This window comes from Ambystoma mexicanum, chromosome 12 (assembly GCF_040938575.1).
Source record: "Ambystoma mexicanum isolate Mex_15411 chromosome 12, UKY_AmexF1_1, whole genome shotgun sequence".
Lineage (NCBI taxonomy): Eukaryota > Metazoa > Chordata > Amphibia > Caudata > Ambystomatidae > Ambystoma > Ambystoma mexicanum.
In genome coordinates this window covers 492,473,226-492,500,239 of record NC_090936.1, presented here as the reverse complement: position 1 = coordinate 492,500,239, position 27,014 = coordinate 492,473,226, and the positions used below count along the sequence as shown (strand labels likewise).

General features: G+C 46.7%; 1 protein-coding gene across 1 annotated transcript in view; it reads left to right on the top strand.

Annotated features, from left to right (window-relative positions):
* NUP205 (nucleoporin 205) overlaps nt 1-27,014 on the top strand; it is a 1,887,652-nt gene that overhangs the window by 511,222 nt on the left and 1,349,416 nt on the right. The window contains exon 18 of the mRNA XM_069628771.1: nt 2,138-2,327. Coding sequence (XP_069484872.1) covers nt 2,138-2,327 — 190 coding nt within the window. The remainder of the gene's footprint in view (nt 1-2,137; nt 2,328-27,014) is intronic.

Here is a 27,014-nt window from a genome sequence, read left to right as displayed (position 1 = left end):
TCCTCTCCCTCTTCTGGGCTGACGGCACCGCACCCTAATTTGTGCACACCCCTCTTGTGGGGTTCTAGGCTGTCCTCTTCCTCCCTGCAGGCCACCCATCTTCCGGGCTCGTGGGGGTCACCTCTATCACTGCAACCCACCCTTCTTCTGGGTTTATGGGCCCACTTCTTCCTTTCCGTCGTACACACCTCTTCTTAGGTTTAATGTACTCCTCTCCCCTCACTGGAGTGCACCCCTCTTCTGCGGTTCATGGGGGTTTTATCCTCACTCACTGGAGCACACCCATCTTCTGGGCTCTAGGTGTGCCCATGCTCTAGTGCTTTCCAGCTTCCTCAGCAATCTCCTATCCCAGTCAGAGTTGCCATACAATACGATTTTTGTACTTAAAAAGTTGTCAAGGTTAGAACCATTATAGACTTCATTCATCCTCGGGACAGGAAAGATGATATATATTTTATTTGATAATGGTAAAATAATGGCACCAGTCATTTTTCGACAGTAACTTCGTCAATGGTTTTTTGCTGATTTCTTTCCCTAAAAAAATAACCCATCGTAAAACAAGGGGGATGCGGAAGGGTATCTAAGAGGTGTTGAGTTTGGGAAGAGTTAAATTAATAGGGTTTGGCCCCCAAAAAGAAAAGTTTTAATTGTCAATGTTTTTTCTCAGGGCAGGTGTAAATCAGCAAAAAAACATCAATAAATGACTGTCGAAAATACCAATCTGAGGCACAAGATACATGAATGACCATGGGTACTACTATATCCAATCGTCCTATATTCAAGTTCGAAGAGCGATAATGGTAATACTCTGCACCAACCACTAGATGTTGGCCTATGCAAAGCATATGAATCTAAGCAGATAAAAACATCAGAGAGACTGAAATTGAGATGTTTGTTATAGATACACACTTGGACAGTATTTTTGTTGTTTGTGTTAGGGACTTATTTTACATGACATACGTCGCATCTAGATAGAAATGTGATTGCTAGCATGTGCCTCACTCAGCATTCTTAACTTTAGCTCGCGTCGCATCTAGATAGAAATGTGATTCTTAACATGCACAACACTTAGAATTCTGAACTCTGGCTTCCGCCGCATCTAGATACAAATATAATGGTTAGAATGTGCCACACTCGTATGGAGTTCTTGACTTTAGTTTGCATCGCATCCAGATAGAAATGTGAAAGTCAGCATGTATCGCACCCAGATGGAATCCCACAATTGCAAGGACAGCAATGCCAACTAACCAACCAACAATTCCATCCCTCTGCATACACCTCTCAAACTCTAACCAAACACAATCACAAGCCTAAAATGCAGCAATCCGCACAAATTTCGCAACAACAAAACAAACCACACATAGACTTGCACAACAGCACACGACTACGGACCGTAAAACACTCCAAGCCTAGCCAATGGACCCACCGTGCTGATGCTGCAAACCGCACATCACTGCTCTCTTGCACTTTTCCAGCTTATTCCCACTATCCCACCCCTTCTCCTCCCCTTTTCAGAGATGCCAGAGCGCCAGGGGACCACTTCGGTGGTGATAGTGCGCGGTACAAATGTCCTTTAACATTAATATACCATACCTTCCTAAGAATGAAGCCGGGCTCCTTTGCTACAGTACCCATTCAGAGAGATTTGGTTTAATTTGGTGGACACCCTGTTCACCCACTCTGGATAGGTGTCCACACAGCCCTCACTAAAGGATAATGGAACCCCCTTGCTAATAATCAAGTGTTCCAATGGGAGAAGTAGCTGAATGAGATATATACTGTATGTGAAATGCATGGACATGAAGGATTGAATGATGTGCAGGACTTGGTGAATATAAAGAGCTATAGATTTCACTTGTTGTTATGAGAATCACTACTAACTTACTGAAATACTTGAAAATGCAGGTGATACTGTCACATGCAACTAGTGGCCTTTTTCTATCCTGTTTGAATCCACTACTCAAGTTCTAAGACTCTAATGCACATGCATTGCATTCTGTGCGAAAGGTAACAGTAGCCTGTGAGTAGGAGTCCTAACGCACAGAAACTCTTAGAAAATGGTGAGGCAATTATAAGCATGATGTGCTTCATCCCTGCATTGCTCATGGCCTCTTTTTATCACTTGTGTTTCATGCAGGAAAAACACACTTGGAGAAAGCAGTGGAGCACTGCTTTGCTTTGCTTAACCTAACGCTGCAGAAGGAGAATTTCTTCATGAACCTGCTCCGTGAGAGCCACCTCTCATTGATTGTCACCCCACTGGAACAGCTCCTCCAGGGTATCAACCCCTGCACTAAAAAGGCTGATCACGTGGTCAATATAGCCAGGTAGGTGCTCAGTACTTTTCTGTTTTATTGTTGGTTCTCCCTCCAAACCTTTTGATGAATACCGGTTTTTCGTTTCTATGTGGCTATTTGTCAGTTAATTATTTCACTTAATTCACTTAACTACTGCCGAATTCTTTTGCAACTTAAGTACTAAAAGCCAGACCTGGCTTTGTACAGGCCCTGTGGCATGGATCACACACTCAAAATTACCCAATATGTTTGTGTTTCGGTTCTAGTATGGTGCAGTAGGTTTGCTTTGCAATATTAAATGTTAGCTAAATTCTGAAATGTTCATCTAATCTATGTCTTGAGTATTGATGGTGCTAGGCTGCCCACCGTCCATGAGATATGTTACAGGGGAATCCTACAGAAATCCTCCCCTCAGTAAATGGGGGCAGTCCCACAGTGGATGCCAGTGACACATAATTACAAATATTAATAGTTACTGCAGTTCCTAATGTACTTAGTCCATAGTCCCCTTTCCTCCATACTGTATGGGCGTCCCTTGCGAGGGACGGGAGACAGAACCTTTTTTACCGGAAGAATCTTCTGCTTTAAATTTAGAGGTGCGGCCCTGGGAGCATGCGCTCGCCAGACTCCACCCACCAGCGCCAATCCTCAGTCCACATTGACGCGTCAACAATATTCAGCATTGCCTAATGACACCAGTATTAGGGGGGAGGATGGTGGAAAGGGGACTATGAACTAAGAGTAAGTTAGTCACTACGGTGAGTAACTGTTAATTACTCTTACGTCCCGTCCCCTTTCCTCCATACTGTATGGGCGATTACAACTGAATGTAGCCCCAGGGTGGAGAGGAGACCATCCTTAAGAAAACTGGTTTCTTAGAACCGCCTGTCTGAAAGCCACATCCAACCTCGAAGCGGCGTCCAAAACATAGTGCTTACAGAAAGCCGAAGGGGTGGCACAGGTAGCTGCTCTGCTGATGACCTGCCACGGCACATGCTGTTGGAACCTGACGGCAGTGGCCTTTGCTCCAACCGCCTGGGCATGTAAGTTAGCTGGCACTGGCTTGTGCTGCGCCTCATAGGCTTCCTTGATGGCAGCGAACATCCACCTTGCTATGGAGGCCTTGGAAGCATGATAACCGGACCTTGACCCCCTCAAAGTGACAAACAAGGCATCTGACTTGCGGAAGTCCTTTGTCCTGTCCAGGTAGTTTTTCAGAACGTGTCCGACATCCAGACAGTGCAAGACCTTCTGAGGCTCATCCTTGGGGTCGGCGAAGAAAGTGAGTAAGACTATCTCTTCGTTAAGATGGAAAGAGGTTGTCACCTTGGGTTGGAACGCAGGGTGCGTTCTCAGGACCACTGTGTCCTTGTAGAAGGTAGTGTAGGTCTCTGATACCACTAGAGCCTTGATCTCGCTCAATCTGCTAACAGAGGAGAGGCCCACGAGCAGAGTTGTCTTTATGGTGACCAGCCTGATGTCCGCGAAGCCATTGGCTCAAACAGTTTGTGCGCCAAGGTGCCCAACACCACATTGAGGTCCCACACCGGGTGTGGTTTCTTTATAGACGGCTAGAGCCTGTGGAGGCCCGTCAGATGTCGCTTCACCACTGGGTTGGAGGAGGAGAAGAGGACCTCCTCAGAGTTTCTGTAAGCCCCTATGGCTGCCAGATAGGTGCAGCATGTGTCCACCTGTACGCCAGAGTGGGCGAGGTGCACCGAGAAGGAGAGCACGTCGTCCAAGGTGCACTTAAGAGGGTTGATCCCTCTAGAGTCGGCCCAATGATGTAATCTAGACCACTGACTCTTATATTGGCTCCTATTAGCCCTGCTTCTAGCGCCCTGGTTAGCCTGAGATAGGCTCAAGTGTTTCAGCTTGACCTGCTCAGGAACCACACTGCGAGGGCTGGTTTGTGAGGCGTGGGGTGGAGTACCCTGCTCCCCCACACCCTGCTGGGCCAGGAGAGGAGCTGGGCCCAGCGGTAGGTGAATGGGTGGCCTGTCCGATAGGCTGAGTAGCTCGGAGAACCACGGTCTCGCCGGCCAACATGGAGCTATCAAAATTATGCTGAGGTGACAAGATTCCTTTATCTTGCAGATCACCCTGTGGATCAGGGGTGCGGCCGGCAAGTGGTATGCCGTCATGTTGTTCCACCGTATCTAGAATGCGTCGCCCAGCGAACCAGAGCCCTACCCCTGCCAGGAGGCGAACTGCTGGCATTTCCTGTTGTCCCGGGAGGCAAACAGATCCACTTGAAGATGCCCCCACCTGAGGAAGATCTCCTTCAGTACCAGGTAGTTCAATTGCCACTCGTAATTGTCCGCCCCTAGTATGCTGAGCCTGTTCGCCTCTAGGTTGGACTCCCCCGGGAGGTGGATGGCAGTGAGGTAGATGTTGTTCTCCAGTGCCCACTCCCACATTCTGACAGCTAGGTTACACAGTGGAGGGGATCTGGTACACCCGTGCTTGTTGACCTAGTACATGCAGGTGGAGATGGCCATTTGGATAAGAACTGTCTAGACCTCTATAAGAGGGAGAAAGGCCTTGTGAGCCAGCTATATGGCCTTCATTTCCAGCCAATTGATGTGGGACTCTTGCTCCTGCCGAGTCCAGACTCCATGGAAGCTTTGGCAGTCCAGAGTGGCTCTCCAGCCCTCTAGGGAGGAGTCTGTAGTAACAGCGACTTGCTGGGCCGGCTGCCGGAAGGGCCTGCCCTGCCGCAGGTTGCATTCTGCAGACCACCACATGAGGTCTGGGTGGAGAAAGGGGGGAATGTTGACTGGTTCTGCTTGGGAGCCCTTCTGATTCCATGAGGCTGCGAAGTGCAGCTGCAATCTCCTCATTTTGACTCTTGTGTGGGGTACGGCCAACAGGACTTTCACCATTATACCCAACAAGTGTTGGTACTATCAGGCCGAGGTCACTGCCCTTATGAGGAAGTAAGAAGTGGCTCTCTTGATGGCCGCAATCTTGTCCTCTGAGGGAAAGACTCCCTTGGAGCGTGTGTCCCAGATGAGGCTCAGGAAGGTCAGGCACTGCGTGGGTTGCAGCTGAGACTTCTTGAGATTGATAGTGAACCCCAGGTCATGGAGTGTATTCATCAGTGCGGAGGAGGTATGGTGAACCGCTTCCAGAGATCTGGCCCGGACAAGGTTTGGGTAGACATTGTCTACCCAACTGGGCCCTGATTCATTAACTTGGTAAATATCCTGGGAGCTGAGTTGAGACCTTGTATTGGAAATGGCAGCCCAAGATCCTGAACCGCAGTGAGGAATGATGCGGCTGCCAAATCGGGACGTGTAGATACATGTCCTTCAGATTCAGGGAGCACATCCAGTCTACCCTGTCCAGTGTTTCCGCAATGACTGCTGGTGTAACCATCTCGAATTTTTGCAGAGGAAGGGCGAGGTTGAGGGTGGAAAGGTCCAACACACTCTCAGACCACCCTGGTTCTTCTTCGGAATGGTGAAAATCTGGGAATAAAAGCACAGTCCTCTCTGGGAGGTTGGGACTTCTTCCACAGCCTGGCTCTGGACGAGCGTCCGGATCTCCGCCAGCAGCGTTGCTGTCCCAATCTGTAGGGGAGGAGGGGAGGCGGTACCCCGTGGAGACTACGGATAGGATCCAGGGATCCGAAAAGTTCTGGCATCAAAATTGCATGTGAAAGGCAAGCCTGCCCCCCACCGGATACACCTGGACCCGAAGGGCCGTGTCATACCTTCTTTCCCTCTGCGGCTCTTGCGGAGGAGGAGGACTGGGAAGAGCTCTTGCCACCCGCCTACCCTCCTTCTGTTGTTTCCTCCGGTGCTGACTCTGAGAACGATCAGGTTGCCTGGACCTACATTCTTGGAAGCATTGGAACCTGCCAAACGCCTGCCCCTTGTCAGAACGTTGTGACTGGGCGTACGCCTTGGCCTTTGTAAGCATAGATAAAGACTTTGCAGTTTGCAGGCTGTTCTTCTTTTTATCTAATTCCTCATCCGTGGTGGAGTGAAGTCACTACCCTCGAATGGAATGTCCAATATCCGTTCCTGAACGTCGGGGTTAAACTTAGTAGTCTGGAGGCAGGCAGTGCTTCTCATGTCCGTGGCGATGCAGAGGTATCGATGTGGGCCACGGTGGACTTCATGATTTCCTGCCCTATCAGCCTGGCTTCTCCTCGGCTGGCCTTGAAGCGCGATTGTCTCTGCGCCGGAAGTTCCGGGAGGAAGTCTGCAATTTCCCGCCAGAGTCTTTGGTTAACTGCTGCCAGCATGGCATCCGCGTTGGCTTGACGCAGATACAAGGAGGCGTTGGAGTACAGCTTTTTCCCGTACGCTTCCAAGATCATCTTCTCCTTGCCCAGCAGCGTTGGACTAGATGGCCGAGGACGACTGAGGCTTAGAGTGACACTGGAGCGATCACGGAAGAGTGTGGTTGAGGATGCGTCGAAAGCAAGAGTGTATCCCCCTCCATCTGCCTATACTTGGCGTTGAGGCGCCGATTGACAGGTTGGGCTGAGTGCGGCTTGAGCCACCCCTTATTGGCCAGGGCAACAACCTTATTCTGCATCGGGATCCCCATTTTGGTAGGAGGTCTTTGGGTGAGGACTTCTGCCAAGACCCCCTCCTCGGCTGCTCTCCCTCGGGCTGAGCCATTCTGCCAAACCTGCAAGGAGTTTGTGGAAGGCCGTGGTTGAAGATGGTGTCTCGAGGTAATCCTCTTCGTCTGTATCCACCCGAGTGCCTGGAGGGTCTGGGACTGGTGGTGGAGTACTGTGCGCCGTGGGCTGTGGTGTGGAGACTGGACCCGGTGCCTGCTGCGGAGGCTGGTGTGGAACTGCCTGTACTGTGGAAGGCAGGGGAGCCGGAATCGAAGCAGTCGGCGGCAGCGCAAGGGTGCACTGGGGCCTGTGGCACAGCAGCCATAGGCGGAATGCCTATGGGTGCCAGTGGAGTAACCTGTGGGAGCATGTCCCTGTTAGCATCCTGAAGGATGTCCCCCATCTGGGGAGTTTGCATCAGCCCTAGGAACCTTTTGAAGAGCCTGTTTTCGGAGGCTGAAGAAGTGGCAGGTGATATTGACGGAGTGGATGATGGCTGCTGGGGCCGGGGCGCACTCTGCCTTGGGTGCAAGGGAAACCTGCACTGCACGGCTAATGGATAAACTGTAAGCCACACACCTGGTTGACACCAGTCACACCTTGTGACTCGTTCCTCCAACCAATCTGCCAAAGGGGGGTATCGGGCGAGCATCCATTTTGTTGAGCTGCGTGCCACGTGCTGAACTCGTGGTGCCTGGCTCGCTGGACCCGGCCCCATCCAAGACGCTTGGTGTTAGAACATAAGGCCTATCCTGCACCTGAGGCCGAGACCTGGAAAGCGTATTGCCCTCGGCAGAACTACTAGTACTGCTGCGTGAAGGTGTCCCCTCAGTCATGATGCCGGTAGAAGGGCGTTGCCCCTCGGGAGAAACCCTGGTAAAAAAACTTGCGATCACTCAGCACTGACACCGGAATAATTCGGAGACCCCTCGGCCATGAGGCCGGTAGCTGGACTTGCCTTGGTACGTGTGCAGTGCTAGAACCTTAAAGTTTCTTCCTGGTCGGGCGCGTATTTGGGAAGGAGTCGCCTTTGCTGGGTGCGATGGTAAATAGAGGCCCTACCTTCGGCCTCTAGCGATGTTTGACGAAGTCCTTTAGGTCCTCCGGAGGTGACTTCTGGAAGAGCTCCCTCCACCTAAGTGCACGTGGATTCAGTGCATTGCAGACAGAACAACATTGCCAGCCTTGGTCAGGGCCAAGGCAGCTGAGTCAAAGGGCATGGGGGTCAGATGTAGGACAGAGCCCCTTGCAGGCTGGACACCTGCTGAAGCCCGCTGAAGTCGACATGCGCTGGCCAGGAGCGTGGTGTGGGAGGACCAAGTACCTAATTGAAAAGAAAAAGACAAAGGTAGAAGAATATCCGGGGAAGAGCGCATGGTATTACATGGCAAAAGCCAAACCCAGAAGCGCTGGTGAATTCCGCCCGTTCCCGTAGACGCAGAAAAGGGGACTGAAGTGGCGCTGGTGGGTGAAGTCAGGCGAGCGCATGCTCCCAGGGCCACGCCTCTACATTTAAAGGGGAAGAAGATTTTTCTGGTGAAAAATGTTCCGTCTCTCTCGTCCCTTGCGAGGGAAGCCTCTACAGTATGGAGGAAAGGAGATGTAAGAGTATCCTATGTACCTGGGTGATAATCGCAGTATCTGCACCTCCGGCATATGCGCTTACTTCAGGAAGCCCACTGCAAATCAAATGGTTAAGGCTGCCATGCATACATTAAGATTTACAGCAGTATCATTGATAAATGTCACAGCATAAAGAATGTAAATCCAAACTAAGAGGCAATTCTACAAAAAAAAGCATATATTGACACACAGGCACTAAGAAATAACAAGCAAGCAATAAAATAACATTTCTTTCAGGATTTCCTCTATGCCCGCTTTCACACTCTAATATATATTAAAAAGTGACAGATATAAGGCAAATGGCCCTGTGGGTAAGATTGATAAAGGCCCCTGGATAGGTGGAATCTGGGGACAATGCTTAGGGTGTGATGCGTTAATGGCCGTCACGAGTGGCGAACTTTAGGGTCCAAATGTTCATTTTTTTTATTTGCTTTTTTCTACTATTGGAGTGGTGTGTTCGGGGGTATGACTCTAGCTGGTTGGAAACAGGCCAGTGACCATACCAGGTTTTGCTGACACATTGATTTGGCCAGATCACTCAATTTGTTCAAGTGGGAAATAAATCCACTTTACCCTTCCTTCTGTTCATCCCTTCCCAAATCAAATGCTCTTGCATATCCTAACTACAATCTTCTGCTTTTCTCTTCTATCGACTCCCTCGTTTCCTCCATAAGCTCCCGCCCCACGCTGGTCACCTTTCATTCTCTATCCCCTTAAAAGAGAAGCAAGAATAGTGTGCAACATCTATATACCTCATTTCCCCCTCTCCTCTCCCCTATCTATTCCATCTGTTCCCCCTTCACTCCACCAGTCACCTGCCATTGCTCTCCCTATCACTATTCCAGTTTACAGCCGCTCCCATACACCCCACCATATCTTATTGGCCTAGCTAGGGAGAATTAATGATTCACCATGGCTACCCCAATCAGGACGTGGAGGAGCTTGGGGCCCTGGCATCCTATTGTGAAAGACCATCACCCTCTTTACACACACCCCCACCCACTTGAATACTGGAGCATTGAATTGTGAGTTTTTGTGGCTTTAAGGAATTATATTTTTGAAATTTTTCATTTTGTGCACCATTTTTATAGCACTTTTAAATTTGGTTTGAGGGTTTGACAGAGCGCTTGTATGTAGGGGAGAGAGCCACGGTGCAATAGCAATTGGAAATGTAACCAATAGCTTCAGGGAGACATAAACCTTTGGAAACAACATCTGCTATTTTGCATGGAAAATGTGAAGGGCCACTGATGCTGGAAATGCTTTGGACGGACAGGGCCTCCTCGTCCCACTACATACCTTTTGGTGTTTTTCTGTGTATTGTTCTGCCATAGGAATCCAGTCTGGACCTATGGCAATGCATCTCTTGATTTTTATTGTGGGTACACACGACCCATGGAATGCCCGTATGGTGCCCATGTGTGTTTTTGGACACCTATGTGTTACCCACAGAGCAGGGTATGGTATGGTGGCAGCCACATGCTGACTTTGCAGTACCCTACCCCCCGCCCCACCCCCTTTTTGGGACACCGAGGCCTGACTATTAATCAATGGATTCCGAAACAAAGGCAAAATGCCAACTGAAAGCCACATGGTTTCTCAAAGTCCTGAGCAACACTGGCTCTGTTTCACCTCCTCCCCATTCCCCAGATCGGATGTTGGGTGGAAGAACCATATATTGCTCTGGGACTGCCCCTGCTAGACTGGTAGGAGCCTTCCCAGAGACTGCTTGTTTTTTGTGTACTCCCCAGGAGTGGGACCTGAACGTATGGAAAGAGATGTTGAACCACATTCTATGTTGTGGTTGTCTGGTTTTGGTCATCATAATGCCTGTGGTCTGCCTGAGCCAGTCCTGTCTGAAACTGGAGTGAATGCAGTGTATGCCTGAAAAGGTGGGAGTTGCCCCAAATACACAGCCACATTCTTGAGTGCCTGGTTTTATGTGAATGGCCTGAATGCCTGATTGAGTACTGCATGATGAATGCACTAGTGTGTGATTGGGTTACTGAGCCTAGCTCAGCCTGAGTGATTGGGGGATATGTGTATAACAGAAGACCCCTCACTTAACTCTGTGTTAGAGGCTTGGAGTTTTTCTGGAGGCGTACCCTGAATCCAGCTGGAAAACTCTTCACAAGATCCAAATGCTTCTGTGCTGATTGTAGGACTGAACAAGAGAGGACCTGTACAGGCGACCTCTTCCTGCAGCTACAAAGGGGACATAGTGCAACTGCTGTTCTTCATCCAAAGTGTCCTGGAAGCCAGTCCCGAGTGCCTGCCGTCCTGCAGAGGTATCTTCATGGATACAGAAGAAGAGTAACCAGATATCTTGAACCCAAGAAGTCCACCAGCGCCGTGCAGGGTCTGGAGGCTCTGTGACCATTGAAAAGCCAGATTGTAGTGTATCACCCAGAAGATGGGGGTACCCTGGCATAGTATTTGTATTTATTTATTTTTATTGCGCAGCCTGCCCACGGGCATCAGGGCGCATGTTTGGAAAGGTAGTTACAGGAAAGTGTTACAGGGCAGTTGCAGATTACAGATTATATACAAGTATTGCAGATTATATATACAGAGTACATCAAATATATACATACATTTTACATGTGGAAGTCGGTCAGCTACAGTATCTACAAAGGTAAACGAGAGGGCGCAACGGGCAGCAAGAGTTAGACGGGTGTCCGGCACATCATCTTGCTCAAGGAGCCATTGTTTAGTTCTTTTTTTGAAGGATTGGAGGGATGGGACGTTCACAAGAGCATTAGGTAGGGAGTTCCAGAGCTTCGCCGCCAGGACTTGGAAGCTCGAGCCTCTAGCAGTCTGAAGCTTGAAACCGGGAACGATGAGTGTGTGCGCTTGTGTCGATCTTAAAGTTCTGGATACTGTGTGTTGTGTGAAGCGCGCTGACAGGTAGGCCGGTGCCGCATTGTTCTGAGCTTTGTGGTTTAAGACAAGTGTTTTGAGGGCAATGCGCCGTGAGATGGGAAGCCAGTGTATGTTACGTCTGGCGGCTGAGATGTGAGCGTGCCTAGGTATGTTAAGAGCGGCCCTGATGGCGTTATTCTGGGTTACCTGCAGTTTATCGATGTTTCTCTGGCGCGTTCCGCGGTAGAGGGCGTTGCAGTAATCAATTTTTGATAAGATAAGGGTTCTTGCGAGGATCAGGCAGTTGTCCATTGTTAAAAAGGGATGGCAAGCTGTGATTAATTTACAAGTATACGCGGATGCTGAGACTACTGAGTTGGTTTGTCGGTTGAGGGAGAGGGTGGAATCTAGGTAGATTCCGAGGGTTTTGGTGACCTTGATGATGTTGCCATCAATGTTGAAGGCCTCATATTTCTTGTCAAGTTTTGAAAGTTTGGACTGAGAACCTAGGATGAGTAACTCCGTTTTCTCATCGTTTAGGCAGAGCCCGTGGTGGGCCATCCAGGCCTGGATGACGGAATAGACTGCATTTAGTGCTTTGACGTCAGTTACATAATCACCTGTGATAGGGATGAGTATCTGGGTGTCCGCATAATTTGTGTAGGTGACATCCAGATGGTCAAGAATATCAAATAGTGGTTTCGTAAACACGTTATAGAGCGTAGGTGATACGCACAAGCCTTGTGGGACTCCGCATGGAATGTGAGCTGGGTCAGCGGCGGCAAGAGGCGAGAAGACCCTCATGGATCTCTTAGCAAGGAATGAGCTGATCCAGGAGGTAGCTGCGTCAGAAAAGTGGGCAGCAGTTTTGAGGTGCTCGCAGAGGATTTGGTGATCAACCAGATCGAAGGCTGCGGAAAGATCCAGTAAGAGTAGGAGCGCTTGTTTGCCCTTGTCCTTCAGATCTTCAATTTGAGTTTTTAGATCTATCAGGGCTGTTTCTGTGCCGTGTCTAGGACGGAAGCCAGATTGCCTGAGTCCTAATAAGTTGTTGGTGTCGAGATAGTCTTGAATTTGGAGATAAGCAGCACGGTCCAGGATTTTAAGGAGGTAAAGCACTGTGGTGATAGGCCTGTAGTTGGTAGGATTGCTAGGGTCTAAGTTAGGTTTTTTGATTAAGGGGATTACCCGAGCATCCTTGAGGTTGTTTGGTACTATGCCGGTTTTGAAGGAGGAGTTGATGAAGGAGGTGATGAAAGGAGCGAGGTCAGAAGCTGCTTCCTTTACAACTGTTGCTGGGCAGGCGTCACCTTGACAATTGGATGGTTTTAACTTCGTCATGATATTTTCCACATCCTTAATGTTAAGTGGTGAGAAGCTAAATGGTTTGAAGGAGTGTTTAGGGGAAGGTATGTTGTAGGATTGGGTATTGCCTACTAAGTCCAGGAGATGTTTTTTTTGGTGTTGATTTTAGCTTGGAGTGTGGTGATTTTGTTTAGTAGTGCTTTTTGTATGTTGGCGCACCAATTGGAGTCAGGGGTACATGTCTCAAGGGGGCGACAGGGGACTCTAATTCCTTAAGGATTTTAAAGAGTTCCTTCGTGTTGGATTGCGCTTGTATGATCCTGTTATTGTAAACTTCTCTTTTGGCCGCAAGTATAGCTTCCTTGTACGTAAGGGTGATGGCTAAGAGGTTAATTTTATTTACTGGCTTGGGTGAGCTTCTCCAGAGTGACTCCATTTTTCGTTTATCTTTGCGGAGTTCATGTAGGTGTGGGGTAAACCATGAATTAAGGTGGTTGCGCTGTTTTTCTTTGCGTTGTTTGATGGGGGCAATGGAATCAAGGGCTTTTAACATAGCTCGGTTGTATATATCCACAAGGACGGTAGGGTCATCGCAGGTGGAGGAAACCGAATTTAGAAGTGGGGAGGATAAGTGGGAGTAGTTTCTCAGTAGTGATATCCTTCTTGTTGCGAGTCAAGGTAGGTGGTGCTGTACATGGTTTGTCTGTGGGTGGACAAGAATTAATAGAGAATGTTATCATATGATGGTTGGACCAAGCAAAGTGACACTGAGATTATGTTTAATGCACAATTCATGTCTGAAACCCAGTCCAAAGTACGTCCCTTGATGTGAGTAGGTTCATTGACGTGTTGGGTAAGGCCAAAGTCGGATAGGACACTGGCTAAATCACAGGCTTTGGTGTCATTGGTATCTAGGTAACCTAATTTAAGGTCTCCAAGTATGATGATTTGGGATTTAGGCTTTGTGTTGGATGCTAAAATGGATGAGATATCCTCTATGAATGTGGAGGTGGGGCCAGGTGGCCTGGAGATGAGGTGCATTAAGACGGTGTGATTGGGTGAGGTTGGGATTTTAATTGAGAGTAGCCCAGCGGAGGGCAACTGTTGGGTGTTGACAGCTTTCAGATTGAGAGAACTCTTGAATATGAAAGCTAGTCCACCCCCCATTGGTTTGGTTAGTGTCCCCGTTACACCTAATGTTGGAGTAGCTGTCGGGGATGGCGAGGGTTAAGGCAGGTCCTGACGCCGCATGTAACCAGGTTTCAGTAATTGCCAAAAAGTCAAGGTTTTCAATCACAATGAAATCAGCGATATTTAGCGTGTGAGCAGGGACCGAGCGGGCGTTAATGAGCGCGCCTTTGAGTTTGGCTTGGTGGTTGGGGATGATGGCTGGGAGGGCCTCGGTTGTTGGTGAGGTAGCTAGTGTACAGGTATTGTTCAAGCCGTTAGTAGCATCATCCCTACTGTCTGTATTCAGGTGGTAGGACCAATGGTGACATCTAGTTGCTAATCTTTGGTTACGGACTGTGGTGACACAGGGTTTGCTCAGTCGGCTTGGGGATAAACAACTAAATGGGCATGACGGTGCGGTTTTCTCTGTGGTAGTGCTTCTTGACACCCAGAGCATTGCCAAGTTCCAACCAACTGAAGAAATCTTCAAGTGGCACTACAACCTTGACATCTACCCACTTTTGCCCAGCTGACGATGTCATGTGTCGCCGCCCCCAGAGTAGTGCCCGCTGGTGGATTTCCTGCCACGCCGCATTGAGGAATTAATCATGAAGGTCCAAACCTGGTGGTGTCCCACAGAGAAGTTAAGTGCTCGAGTCCAAGCCACCCGAAGCCACCTAGTCATCCGTGCTGCAGCTACAGCAGCGAAGACTCAAATGGCAGCAAACTGACAAAACCGACCCCTAATTCTGTCTCTGCACCGGTCGCCACCGAAGATCATCGGCGAAAACCAAAGGACTCATCCTCACCTCCCAAGCCATGTTGAGGTGCGCAGTGGGATATGCACAGCCGGCATAGCAACCCGACCAACGAGACCACTGCGACAGACCTTCACTGCTTTATTTCTGACACTGCTTGGTTTCCTTCTCCTGCTCTACAGCGACGACCCAGAAGGGGTCCATCTCCACACAGAGTTGCATTTTTACTCTCAGAAGTGTTTTAAAGTAATTTGCCTGCCTGTTTACATTTGTGGTTTTATGGTGCATTCTACTTGGCGCATTATTAACAAAGCAAAGAATAACTGTGGTACCACATAGAAAGCATGTCAATGTATACAGTTCTGAGTACAAAGTGAGTCTTATTTATGTGAATATATACATCTAAACCTAATCTGTTTAATAGATCTGTGTTAGCACGTAACCTAGTGTGTGGACGTTCAGTTGTGGGGGGCTTTGGTATTCACTGTATCCAAGAACCAGTCTGCATCTTTGTTAGGCAGAAACCTGTGCAGTTCCCTTAGGGACCACTGCAAAAGATTTAAGACTACAGGTGTTGGCAGTAAACCCACTTGGTAGCAGTCTGTACCACCCAGATTTACCTGGTACCTGTGGCTGAGCAGTCAAACCTCCATCAAGAAGAGTTAGGCAGTATGCAAAGTATACTCAATAGGCACTCAGATACAATAATACAAGCAAACACTGACCAGAGCTTTGGTATCAAAGTATATAATTATTTATTTAAAACACACAATTGAAACACTCCAGCACTCTTATTGTAAAATATCCTACACAGTTACTATTATGATATATACACCCCTTTTTCCCTATTAGAAAAATCACAGTAAAACACCACTTATTTTCATACAAAGGTGAGCGCTTAACTAGATTGCACTCTAATAAGTTCGTGAAAAAGGGAGGGAAAAGACAGAATATGAAGAGGTACACCACTCTACGATTCAAGAACACTGTTAGCAAGGCAGAGAGCGAAAAGTCACTGGTGAGCCAAAGTCCAAAGGCTGGGCCCCCTCTTAGAGAGAGCAGAGCACAAATGCGCCCAAGATCAGAGTTACACTAGGCTTAGAAAGTCTTGCAGAGGGTTCAGAAAAGAGTTTAGAGAGGCTTAGAAAAGTTTAGCCAGGGTGTCCCAGGTTAACCCAGGTTCAAAAGCCCGGGGCTAAATATACCCCATACAGTCGGTAGCAAGGGAAGCCAGGTGGGACACGGTACCTTAAGTGGGAAGGATCCTCCAGTGGTGGCAGTTGTTCCTGGTAGTGGGTGCAAGTTGCGTCGTCGTCCATGGGAAGAGAAGATCTCGACTTGGAGGAAAGATGAAGGTCGTTGCACTACCAGGGCAGAAACCAGCTGCAGAGTTTTCCGGTTAAAGGTGGTACCTTTGTCTCGCGGTCGTGGTAAAACATGGTATCCCGGTTGCTGGGGTGCTTGTCACGGGCTAGGCGGCCACGAGATGCGTCGGGAAAGCAAAAAGACGGTGAAACTGGTTATCCCCACCAGTTAAAGGAAGAAGACTCTCGGGCGGGCGATCTCCTCTGTCGTTGGGAAAAGTGGTGAGACGGTCCAGCAGGGCTCCACCGGTAGTGGTGTCGTGGCAGGTCGGCTCAGCTTCTCCCTCGTCGGATTCTTAGGTCCTGTGGCGACTTCTGATGTTCCAGTCCCCAAAGCCCAGCTTTTATGCAGCAAACCCCCATTCACTCAGCCTAGCTGTCACACAAATATGCTAAGTGGTGAGCCGGTCGGCTCACCACTTGGGCCATTCAGGACGGAGTGCGACTTGAGTTGCCTAGGCAACTCAGTCCAGGGTGCCTAAATTCCCCTTCACCCCTCCTAAGTACCCCAAACATGGTGGCACCACTGTGGAGGGCTTCTGTGGAGAAGCCCGCCAAAAAGTGGAACAAAGGGCTCGACTTGGGTTGGAGTCACAGAAGAGAACACAAATGCCATTTTAGAATCAAATTTTGGCAAAAAATACCAACCGGAGAATTTATATTAATTAAATAAACCGGCGGTATGTTCGAGGCTACCGTAAATAATTAAATAAAGATAGTAGCCTAAAACAATGGGAAATCCCATAGGAAAATATTCACGGTTGAATATAAAAAGTAGTATCCACTGCCACCAGCCAAAACTCGATCAGGGGGGACGGAGACTTGCCCCCTCGACTAACAGACCCCGGGGCAATTGAATTACCCCAGCCAGTACGTCCACAATATGATGGTTTGTACTGGTTCTGTTCAGAATTTAAGACTAGTAAAGTCAATGGTGACTTTACATGCCCTGGGAGACAGTAGTCAGTCCCAGGGTATGGAGTCTATCCTGGGGGGTCACTATGACACCCCTGTGTCACTGCACTGAGGGTGCTGTTTAACACACATCACAAAAACACATGAGGCCCTATGGAGTAAAAGACCCCATAGCCCATTAAACGCATATAGATTCAAAGAAACGCATTCAAATCAGCCCAAGAGTGAGGGTAAAAGAGTCTCATTCTTGGCAGGAGAAAAAAATAAACCCCAAAAATCCAGCAAAGCTCCTGGAGGACTCACTAGGTTAGGAAATTCAGCCTAAACAGAGAATTCTCCCTAACAATCTTCTCCCTTGAGTGTCAGCCATAGTTTGCTCGTCCATTGCTACCCTTTGAGAGCCTTGGCTGGCGTGCCTCTGTGCCTCTACCCCAACCATATAGTGGGTATTGCCACAGACACCATTACTAAGTCGCGAGTGTGGCAAACTGAATCACTTCTAGGGGAACTTTATGTTGGCTGGTAAACACAGTGAGATTAAATGATTTTCCACAGATCACACGCTTTGGTTAAGCGGTGAATCTGGCTTTTGAGCCACCTCTGAAATGTAGGTACTTGACCACTTCTCTTCTGAGCTCAAGTTGGTACAAATATGTCTTGATGTTTGGGTTTAAAAATATAAAATAATGCTCTATTTTCATGTAGATGACTTTAAAGTGTGCACATCACATGATAAACCATCAGGACAAAGTATACTGCATTGTAGAGTTATTTTGTTTGAATCCTTCTGTTTTAACTTTTGTGCAAAAGGGCCTCTCCGAAATTTGTATTGTTTCCGCCACCTAGTGGAAACTAAATAATTAAACGCAGACAAAAAATTCCCATTACTGTTTACTTTTTCACTATTGGGTGGAATAATGTTTGTGGGAACCATCAACAGTGGATTATTTAGGACTCTGCCTTCTTTTACCACGTGTGATAGTCTGGCGGGTTGCAGAGTAATACATTGGTTTTCCACCAGCATAAAAATACATGCTAGTGGAAAAAACTGCATTCGGCAGGTGGAGCTGGAGGAGCAGAAGAAAGAGTTATGTCTGCTCTCCAACATAATCTGCCAACTCATACAAAATCCTGCATAGTGTAATCATTTGTTTTTATTTTAAATATTTATAATACGCCCATGACGTACTTAACCGTATAGCCGCGCAAATGAATATTAGAGATCGACCAAAGCAGACTATGAGCTAAAACAGTTTCAAAAGCAAGAGTGGTCACCGTCTCATGACAATACTCTATTATCTGAACAGGAACGTTTTTAGTGCTCTACGGAATTGATAGTGTCTCCAGGGCCATAATCCCTCTTGGAATACTAGTATGCAGTTTTGGCCCAAAAACAGCAAATCTTCTATCACCCCTTAACACATAGACAGATGAAGGAATACTCAAGAGCAGCTGGTCTTTTGATCGTAAGCACTTTGAGGGTTGATTGCGGCTAATCCTATCCCTCAGGTTGGTTTCGATCCATTTAAACATTTAAAGATAAGGCATGCCACCTTAAATTTAATACGCTCTTCCACTACCAGTCAGTGTAGTGCTCAACGAGATGGGGATAGATGATCTTATTTACCCAGCCTGCAGACCAATCTAACGGCTGCCTTCTGGGCCTTTTGGAGTCTATGAAGTTGTTTAGCTGGGATACCCATCAGCAGGCTGTTAGAGTAATTCAGATGAGAATTCATTAAAGCCCCCACCACTGTTGCATGATCTTCATCTGGAATATTTGGCAAAACCTGCCGTAGGAATTTCAGAGAGTAGAAAATTGCCTGTACCTTAGCTCCTAATTGGCACCCGTTACCCAGATTGTTTTGTGAAATAGATCCCAGGTCTTTTACCCTTGAGGCAAAACCTAACTCTTTGCCCAAAAGATTGGGAACTGACCATTCTTTGAAGGCTGTGAGTAGATGTCAAGGTCCAGACAGGACAAGCTCTGTTGTGGACGCATTCAGTTGAAGCTGGTTAATAGACAGCTACTCACTAACTTCTTCGACCTTGCCACTACAATGCAGGATGCTCGCATGGGGAACCCTTGATAAACATCAGGCACATTGAATTCAAGAATTATTTGGGAATTCACATTTGGATCTCTACTCCGGATGGAGCCTTACGAACGGCTGGTTGATGCACGTAGCGACTGCTATTTCTTACACTGAGTAGACTCAATAAGGATGAGCGTACTCCTCGCATTCCAATCAAGCAAATTCACAGCTCAGTGAGATTTGTAATTTTTGCCTTGAAAAAGACCAAAATTGGTCGAAACACGTGTCGGCAAGGCAAATATTGTTTCAACTCACGGCAAACACTGTATTAATAACAGATTAAAATATGAAGGCAAATTATCTGATAAGGTGGTGTCGATTTTGTTGCTCAATGAGTTGGATGGGTTTATCCAAGATCATGACTCCTTCTCTCACTTTCAAACTGGGTTTCGCAAACACATGGGGACTGCCCTCAATGCGACAATGCTTTCACATGTGCTAGCAGCTTCCAAAAAAACATCTGCCGAACCAGTGTACATGGCCGCTTTGGATATGAGTTCCGCTTTTGATTGCGGAATACGTAACTTGCTGTGGTCAATCAGCAGGGTACCGCTACCGATGAAATGCATACATATACCCACTGGCGTAACAGGGGACCCGCAGCCCCCGCGGTGCAGGGGGCCCCGCTAGCACATGTCCTGGGTGGGGGCCAATCTTGGTGGGTTTGGGGGGGAAATAAAAAAATATATTTTTTCAAAATATATATTTTTTAATTTTTCTTTTTGAAATCTCTGCCTTCATACAGAAATTATTTCTGTAACAGAAATAATTTTTATTTTATTAAAATTGTGTTTGATGCAAGCACCTTTACAATAAATGAAAACACTTAATTTGATCACTTTAAAATATAAATGATACATAACTTTCCATACAATTCTTAAATCCACTGCTCTTTTAAACACTCAATAAAAAAGTGCATAAGACAAATAACTATCAGAATGCATAAACGAGCAAGCGAAAAATGTGCCAAATGAACCATCACTTAATCTTTTGAACACATGACCATTTAAATCACATAGAAAAACTTGTGGTCTAGACCAAGAAACGAATGCGCAAGGCAAGAAACAAATATATATGATGTACCAAGAACTTGTCACTCACGAATTTGACAGTCATAACAACCAGAAAACAAAACTGCTTTTGCATATATTTAGTGTCAGTTTGGAACAATTAATTGAGTTTTTGACAGATTTAACACGCTTGTTTGGTTAATGTTTAGACATAACATCACAGATTGTGACATATGTATACACTTGCCAACAATGGTTTTTCCTTTTTTATTTTTATTTATTTATGGCTCAGCTAGTCTTGTTTGAATATGCAATAAAAGACGTGTTAGTGCAAGAAGCAGGGATTTGTTTTCCCCCCACATACAAGAAATCCACAATAATTCTATAGACAATGATGAGCTATTTGCCATAAACCGACCCAATGCACACAGACGTTGATTTTCAAAAAACTGACAATGTAGAGTTAGATGTTTTAAAGTTTCTGTGTCATTTGAAGTCTGACAAAAACGACATGATTGGTCAATTGCACTTGTTTGTGGATTTTTCCAATGCTTTATTCGTTCCTTGGCATTAAAAAGATTTAATCTGAATCTCATGAACAGTTGTCCGACATGATTACTAGGACAATGTTTGAGGTAGGATTATCATGGACTTTGTTTATGCCTAAATTTAGCATATTCCACAAGTTGAGAATAATTTGCTCTTGCTGATCAGAAATACGTACCCAATCTAGTTTAAAGAGTTTTTCCTTCACAATTCCTGGACATGAAAGCAGATCGTATTCTGCCACACCCAGCATGGCAAGTACAGACATCATTTGTAGTTTAAATCGTGCCATTGAAATAGGAGAATCCTTGGTCATCGTGTCAGCCAAGTCCTCGTAGACAGAATTTTACGGTGCTTCTAACATTCTGCCAAAATTGTTAAGTATGCGCCATTGAAGCCTCCTGGCTAGAGATAAAATACCTAGCTCATGAGTGATGCAAACATTAGGCAAACTTCTGGGGAGATGTTTTCCAGATTGATCATTGTATCTTGTTTAGATGATCGCCTATGTCCAATAGACAAAGATCGAATCCATAAAGGAGGATGGACTCTACTTTAAGTAGAAGTCTATCAAGGGAAACAGGGAAAATTTGCAAAACTTGTTAAAGATGATTCTCATTTGTGCTATTAGCGGGGCAGCTTTGATGGTTAAAAAATTGTACAAACTTGTCAAGGAATTTGTGATGGTTAAATTATAAACCAGATAGATTATACCTGTCTTGCATTGAATAGGTCTGCCCCCTAAGGTCCAGTTGTATTTTCAAATAAAAAAAAGAGGTGGATCCAACAGAAATGTGTGATTTCTCAGCATTGGTAGTCAAGTTGTGTTGGGTACAGAATCCAGCGAAAACGTCCCATTTTTTTCTGGAGACCAAACGGTGTCCGATCAAATAAGATCACATCATCCGCAAAGGCAAGGCAATTTAAGCCTAAATCACCTTACTTTGCCGAAAATGTGTCCTGATTGAGCCATAGAGCATCAACGTCCGCCAGATAGAGATTGAACAATACAGAAGCCAGCTTGCGACCTTGCTTAACTCCTATTTCCGTTGTAATTTGATCAGTTAATGAACCAGTCTGGTCAATTCTAATTCGATAATTTGTTTTATGATATAAGAGGGCGATGATAGCTATAAGATGTGGCGGGATGTTGTATCTTTGCATTTTGGCCCAGAGAATACTTCTGATGATGCTGTTGAATGCCGACGATAGATTTAAAAATGCCATATAAATAGGTCCATTTCTAGACTGGTGTTCCTATCTTCTGATAGCAGCATGTGATCTAAGATGGTTGCATTTAGTTGCGTGCCCATCGATTTCCTAAAACCAGTGTGTAAGCGTGAAAGAATTCTGTGTGTGGTAATGTAATGATTTAGATCTTGAACTACTAATGATGCAAAGATTTTAGCAGCCACATCTATTATTGCAATGGGTCTATAGTTGGAAAGCAAATCCATTGGCCCTTTTTTGTACAAAGGGATAATGATAGACGTTAACCATGAGTTGGAGATTACCCTAGTTTGAAATATGTCATAACGCCTTTTGAGAACTGGTGCCCAAAAGTGGGGAGCATCCTTCAAAACACGGGGTGAAAGGATATAAGGACCAGCCGCCCTGCAGTATTTAAGCCTGGTTAGGGCATAAAGAACGTCTTTTATTTCCCATGGACAAGAGGGTAACGTAAGTTTCAAATATTCCTGTGCAGTGAAATCACAAAAGCCGTGAGGAACATTATATTTGGCTTTATAGTATTGTGACCAAGTAGCACCCGAAATCGATGCGTGGAAAACGGATTTGGTATTGTCTGAAGGATTTCTGATCAATGCACAAATTTCTGTTGTGTTTTTTTTACAAATCAAGTTAATCATGTTTTGATTTCCCTTCAAATGCAACTCAAATTTTATTTTTTGTCATTTTTATACCTTAAGAGAATTGAATTTTTTGACGCTGAGTAATCCTAATCGGTGCAAATAGAGCTTTGAAGTGTTTCCTATTGCACGGTTTTTGTGATTTTTCAATGCTCTGATGGAATTATTAGAATGGTTTGCATGGATAGCCGGAATGTTAGATCTGTCCAAACGAGCTAGCTCCAACAGATGTTTGCGAATCATATGTAATTCCAGATGTCGATTTCTATGTTATTGGTACCCCCCTTGAATGGGTCTTTTGGTATCCATAGGTCGCGACTAACCAGGCTGTTCAGCTTCCTAGAAGTTGTTGGATGCAATCCGACAGATAGCAGATGCCTATCAATGACTGGTAGGGTAAGGATGGAATCAGCTACATATATGGAACAAGGAATGGATAATGTGTAATTTAGCAAAAGATCATCACTGGTCGCAAGGTGGACTAAAGTGAGTGGGCTTGGTTTCATGGTTAAGCCAGTCGATAGTACAAGATAGTCAATACAAGATCTATGCGTGCCCTTCTGCCAAGTGAAAAAGGGAGGTTTGTTGGTCTGAGAGGATTATTTGAATATCCCAGTCCTCAAGAAAGTGGACCCATGAAAGTTCTCTTACATGGGATTCGGAAAACTGTGAGTTCTCATTTGGGTGATTGGGAGGTATATTAAGAGACAAATTGAAATCACCACCAATGATGATTTCAAGATTAGGATTGGAAAGAAAAGCATCAATTAGTACTGCATTCAGATTAAAGATAATAGTTTCAATAGGGGTGGAAACTGGATTCCAATAAAGTGAAATAATCAAAATTGTCAGTGACGGACTTGAGGGACATTTCTATAGCTAGTAATTTTGGCAAGGAATAGATCACTTGTGAGGAGACTTGCAGTTTATTCTGAATCAGCACTGCAAGCCTGCCAAACGGTCTCCCCAGTCGTCCTCTTTCAGCAGGGTGGGAGTGCGCTGTGAAACCATCTGATACGATGTCTTTCAAGGCCATCGTTTCCTGTAGGATTATAATTGATGGATAGTCTGCCGCGCTTAAAGACTTAAACCATGCAAAATAATTGTTAAAACCACAGCAATTCCATGAACAAATTGAGATCTACATTTTATGAGCTGGAGACCTGGACATTAGTGTTTAACTTTTTGATCAAAGGTTCAAGCCATGCAAGTCCCTTTATTATGTTGGAGAATTAATCAAGTTGGTCCTTTAAGCCATTGTTGATTACCTAAACTTGATGGTCAGGAAAAGTTGCCTGCGTGGGCAATAAAGCCAAGGCTGGTTGGTACTCAGTGAAGGAAACAGTTTCTTCTACAGATTTAAAAATGAAAAGTTGATGGCCAAGTGCCACCAAGTCAGCATCATGATCCCATATTAATTTTGCTATTATATGCGTTTGAAATTTACATAGCATACAATTGTTCCTTGAGACAGGAAGTTTGATCCATTCAACATCCTATGAAATCAAAGTACAAAGAGATGGAATTAGATGGAAAAAGTTTCATTAGTGCTGAACGATTAAGACTAGCTGGCCCATTTGTAACAGGATTAGAGTATCAGCCCAGCAGCAGTTTCATGTCGGGTGAGACATCTTCAAACATAGTGACTGGAGCATCTGGTACACACTGAAGATGTGGGCCTGTTTCCCACAACCCCTTCATCAAAGCTTATCTATACTCACCTCTACCATCTGACTGCCACTCTAAATGTAACTTTTAAGTCCAACTTGGGTGTATTTTTGCATTCACTTGAAAGTTCAACTTCAGTGTATTTCTGCATTTAACTTTTGGCCATTGATTGTAACCTGCTAGCCCAGTCACTGTTCAATTTTCTGCTTTACTTGCTCCCTCTGCCTCTTCTCATTTCCACTCATGGCTCTTTCTGTTTCTCCCATCTATTCCAACTGCTTCTGTATCAACTACCCTTCCCTTCTCACTAAGTCTGGAAAAAAGAAATTTAAATAGGATATCTTGGCCTCCAACCCTGGACTCCCCATCGCTGATACCTATACCAGCGCCTCTTCCAGACAGACCCTCACCGACATCCTCTTTGTCGTTCCTTCGTCGGATCTATGGACCCCTCCTCTCCCCCCAGCCCCACCCCCATATGATCTGTGCTTTGTCCTGTCTCCTCCTCTCCCATTAATGGTGGCACTCGCATGGGATGTCCTCATGGCTTCTTTCAACGACTCCAGAGTCATCCTTAATGTCTACCTAATGGCACTGTCATGGTCCAAGGTCCTCGGGCCATTCTCCTCCTCTTCGATAGGTGTTTCCCTCGCCTCATCAACTTCCTCATCTCCAGCTGTCCCCCTCCTCTCACTCCCTGGCTACCTGACCCACTTTTTCCTCCTCCTCTGCCACTCTTCAGGCTACCTCCACAACTCCGCAGGGCGTACCTCTGATTTGTACCCCTCCCCGGAAGGTCTTTAAGGCCGGAAACCTTCATCTTGCCACTCAACTTTCGCTCTGCTGTCAAACACGCCTCTGACATCTGCCACCTCCTTGAAGAACTGGACCTTGATGTCCTCGGTCTTACGGAGACATGGTTCACGGCTAGCTCTGTCACAAGCTTTGACACTCTACTCCCTGAGGGCTACAAGATCCTCTCTGCACCCAGATCCACTCGACCTGGAGGGGGCGTAGCCCTGATCTTTCCTGAGTGGATTCCTGCCACTATCATTCCCATTCAGATTTACTCCTCTTTTGAATGCCTTGTCTGCAAGCTCTCACTCTCTCCTAGCCACTCTCTTACTGTTGCTACTCTCTACCAGCCCCCTGGGCAAATCACCTCTTTTCTCTCTGAGTGGGCCGACCTCTCTTCCTCCCTCCTGGCCTCAACCACTCAACTCCTCCTCCTTGGTGACCTCAACATTCACCTTGATTTTCACTGTCCCTCATCGCTGCTCTTTCGCAACCTCTGCGATACCCTCTCCCTCTCTATCCTCCCCTCTGGCCCGACGCACTCTGCAAGACACGCACTTGATGTCTTGATCGCCCCTGGCCTCCCCCTGTCTATTCCTCTAACAACTCCTCTCTTGGAGTGACCACTGCCTCCTCTCCTCCCATCTCTCACTCTCTTCTCCCCAAGCCAACCACACCCCAACACTTCCCCTTACCTTCTTGGACATCTGACCTATAAAGCGTGTGTCAGCTGAGGCTTTCGCTGCCACCTTCTCTCCCCCTCCTCCCCTGGCTGACTCACACCCCGCCACAACCCTGTCCCTTGTCTACTCTAGCATCTCTGATACTCTTGATGCTCTCCTGTCATGAGGATCCGCTTGAAGTCCAAAGCCAAGAGCAATTCCTGGTATGATTCCGACCTAGCCACACTTAAAAGTAAGTGTAGGGCGGCTGAGAGGAAATTGAGGTCTTCTTGCTCATCCTGTGACTAACTGGCCTGTCGTCTGCTCCAAAGGCAATACCGACTCTGCCCGCACTAAGAAAAGAGCCCACATTCAAGCCCGTGTCTCTGCGGCATCCAACAACTCGGCCAAACTCTTTAAAATCTGCAAGGAGCTTGCCAACCCTGCAGCAGTCTCCTCCCCTCCTCTTGCTTCCCAGGCACTCTGCAATGCCCTTGCCTCTCACTTTAACTCTAAAACCCAGGACATCCTGTCCACCCTCCCCTCCGCCTTTATTCCCTCTGTGCTTGGAGACCCCCTTTAAGCACCCCCCCACCATCCTTCTCTTCCTTTCCTATTTTCTCCCCTGATGAGGTCGCTAGACAAGTCTGATCTATGAAAGCCTTGTCAAAACAGGTTCATCCCTGTTCCTCCAAAACCATCAAGGACCACATTGACACCCTCTCTCTTGCCCTTGCTGATTTTTGCAACCACTTGTTTGCCTCAGGATCCTGCCCCTCCCCTCTGAAGCACTCCCTTGTGCATCCTCTTCTCAAGAAACCCACAGCTGATCCTTCCTGTCTGGCAAACTATCGTCCAATTTCCATTACCCCCTTTCTGGGCAAACTCCTGGAAAAGCTGGCCATCTCTCAGCTTAACCTTAATTCAGATTCTGTTGGTTGTCTCCATGACCACCAGTCAGGCTTCAGAGCGGCCAGAAGCTTGGAAACTGCTCTCCTCAATATCCGTGAAGATCTGCTCTCCAAACTTGATTCTAACATTCCCTCTGTCCTCATCCTTTTCGATCTCTCTTCTGCCTTCGACACAGTCAACCACACCATCCTGCTCAACCGTCTCCGTGATAATCTGGGTATCACTGATCAGGCTCTGGCCTGGTTGACCTCTTTCCTCTCTGATCGACCCTCCCAGGTCCAACTTGGGTCTTTCCTATCGATCTTCCTCTCCACCTGTGGGGTTCCCCAGGGGTCTAACCTCTCGCCCTGGCTTTTCAACCAATATCTGGCAACGCTCGCTCACTGCATTGCCATTTTCTGCTCAAATTTCCAGTGCTACGCTGATGACACTCAACTCATTTTCCGGCTGCCTTCGGCCACCTCCTCTCCCCCTCTCATCTCTGACTGCCTGATTGCCATTCAAAATTGGTGTGCCGCCAATGATCTTTGTGTGAATGCCAGCAAGACGGAGATCCTCCTCATCGGCACACCATCTCCATC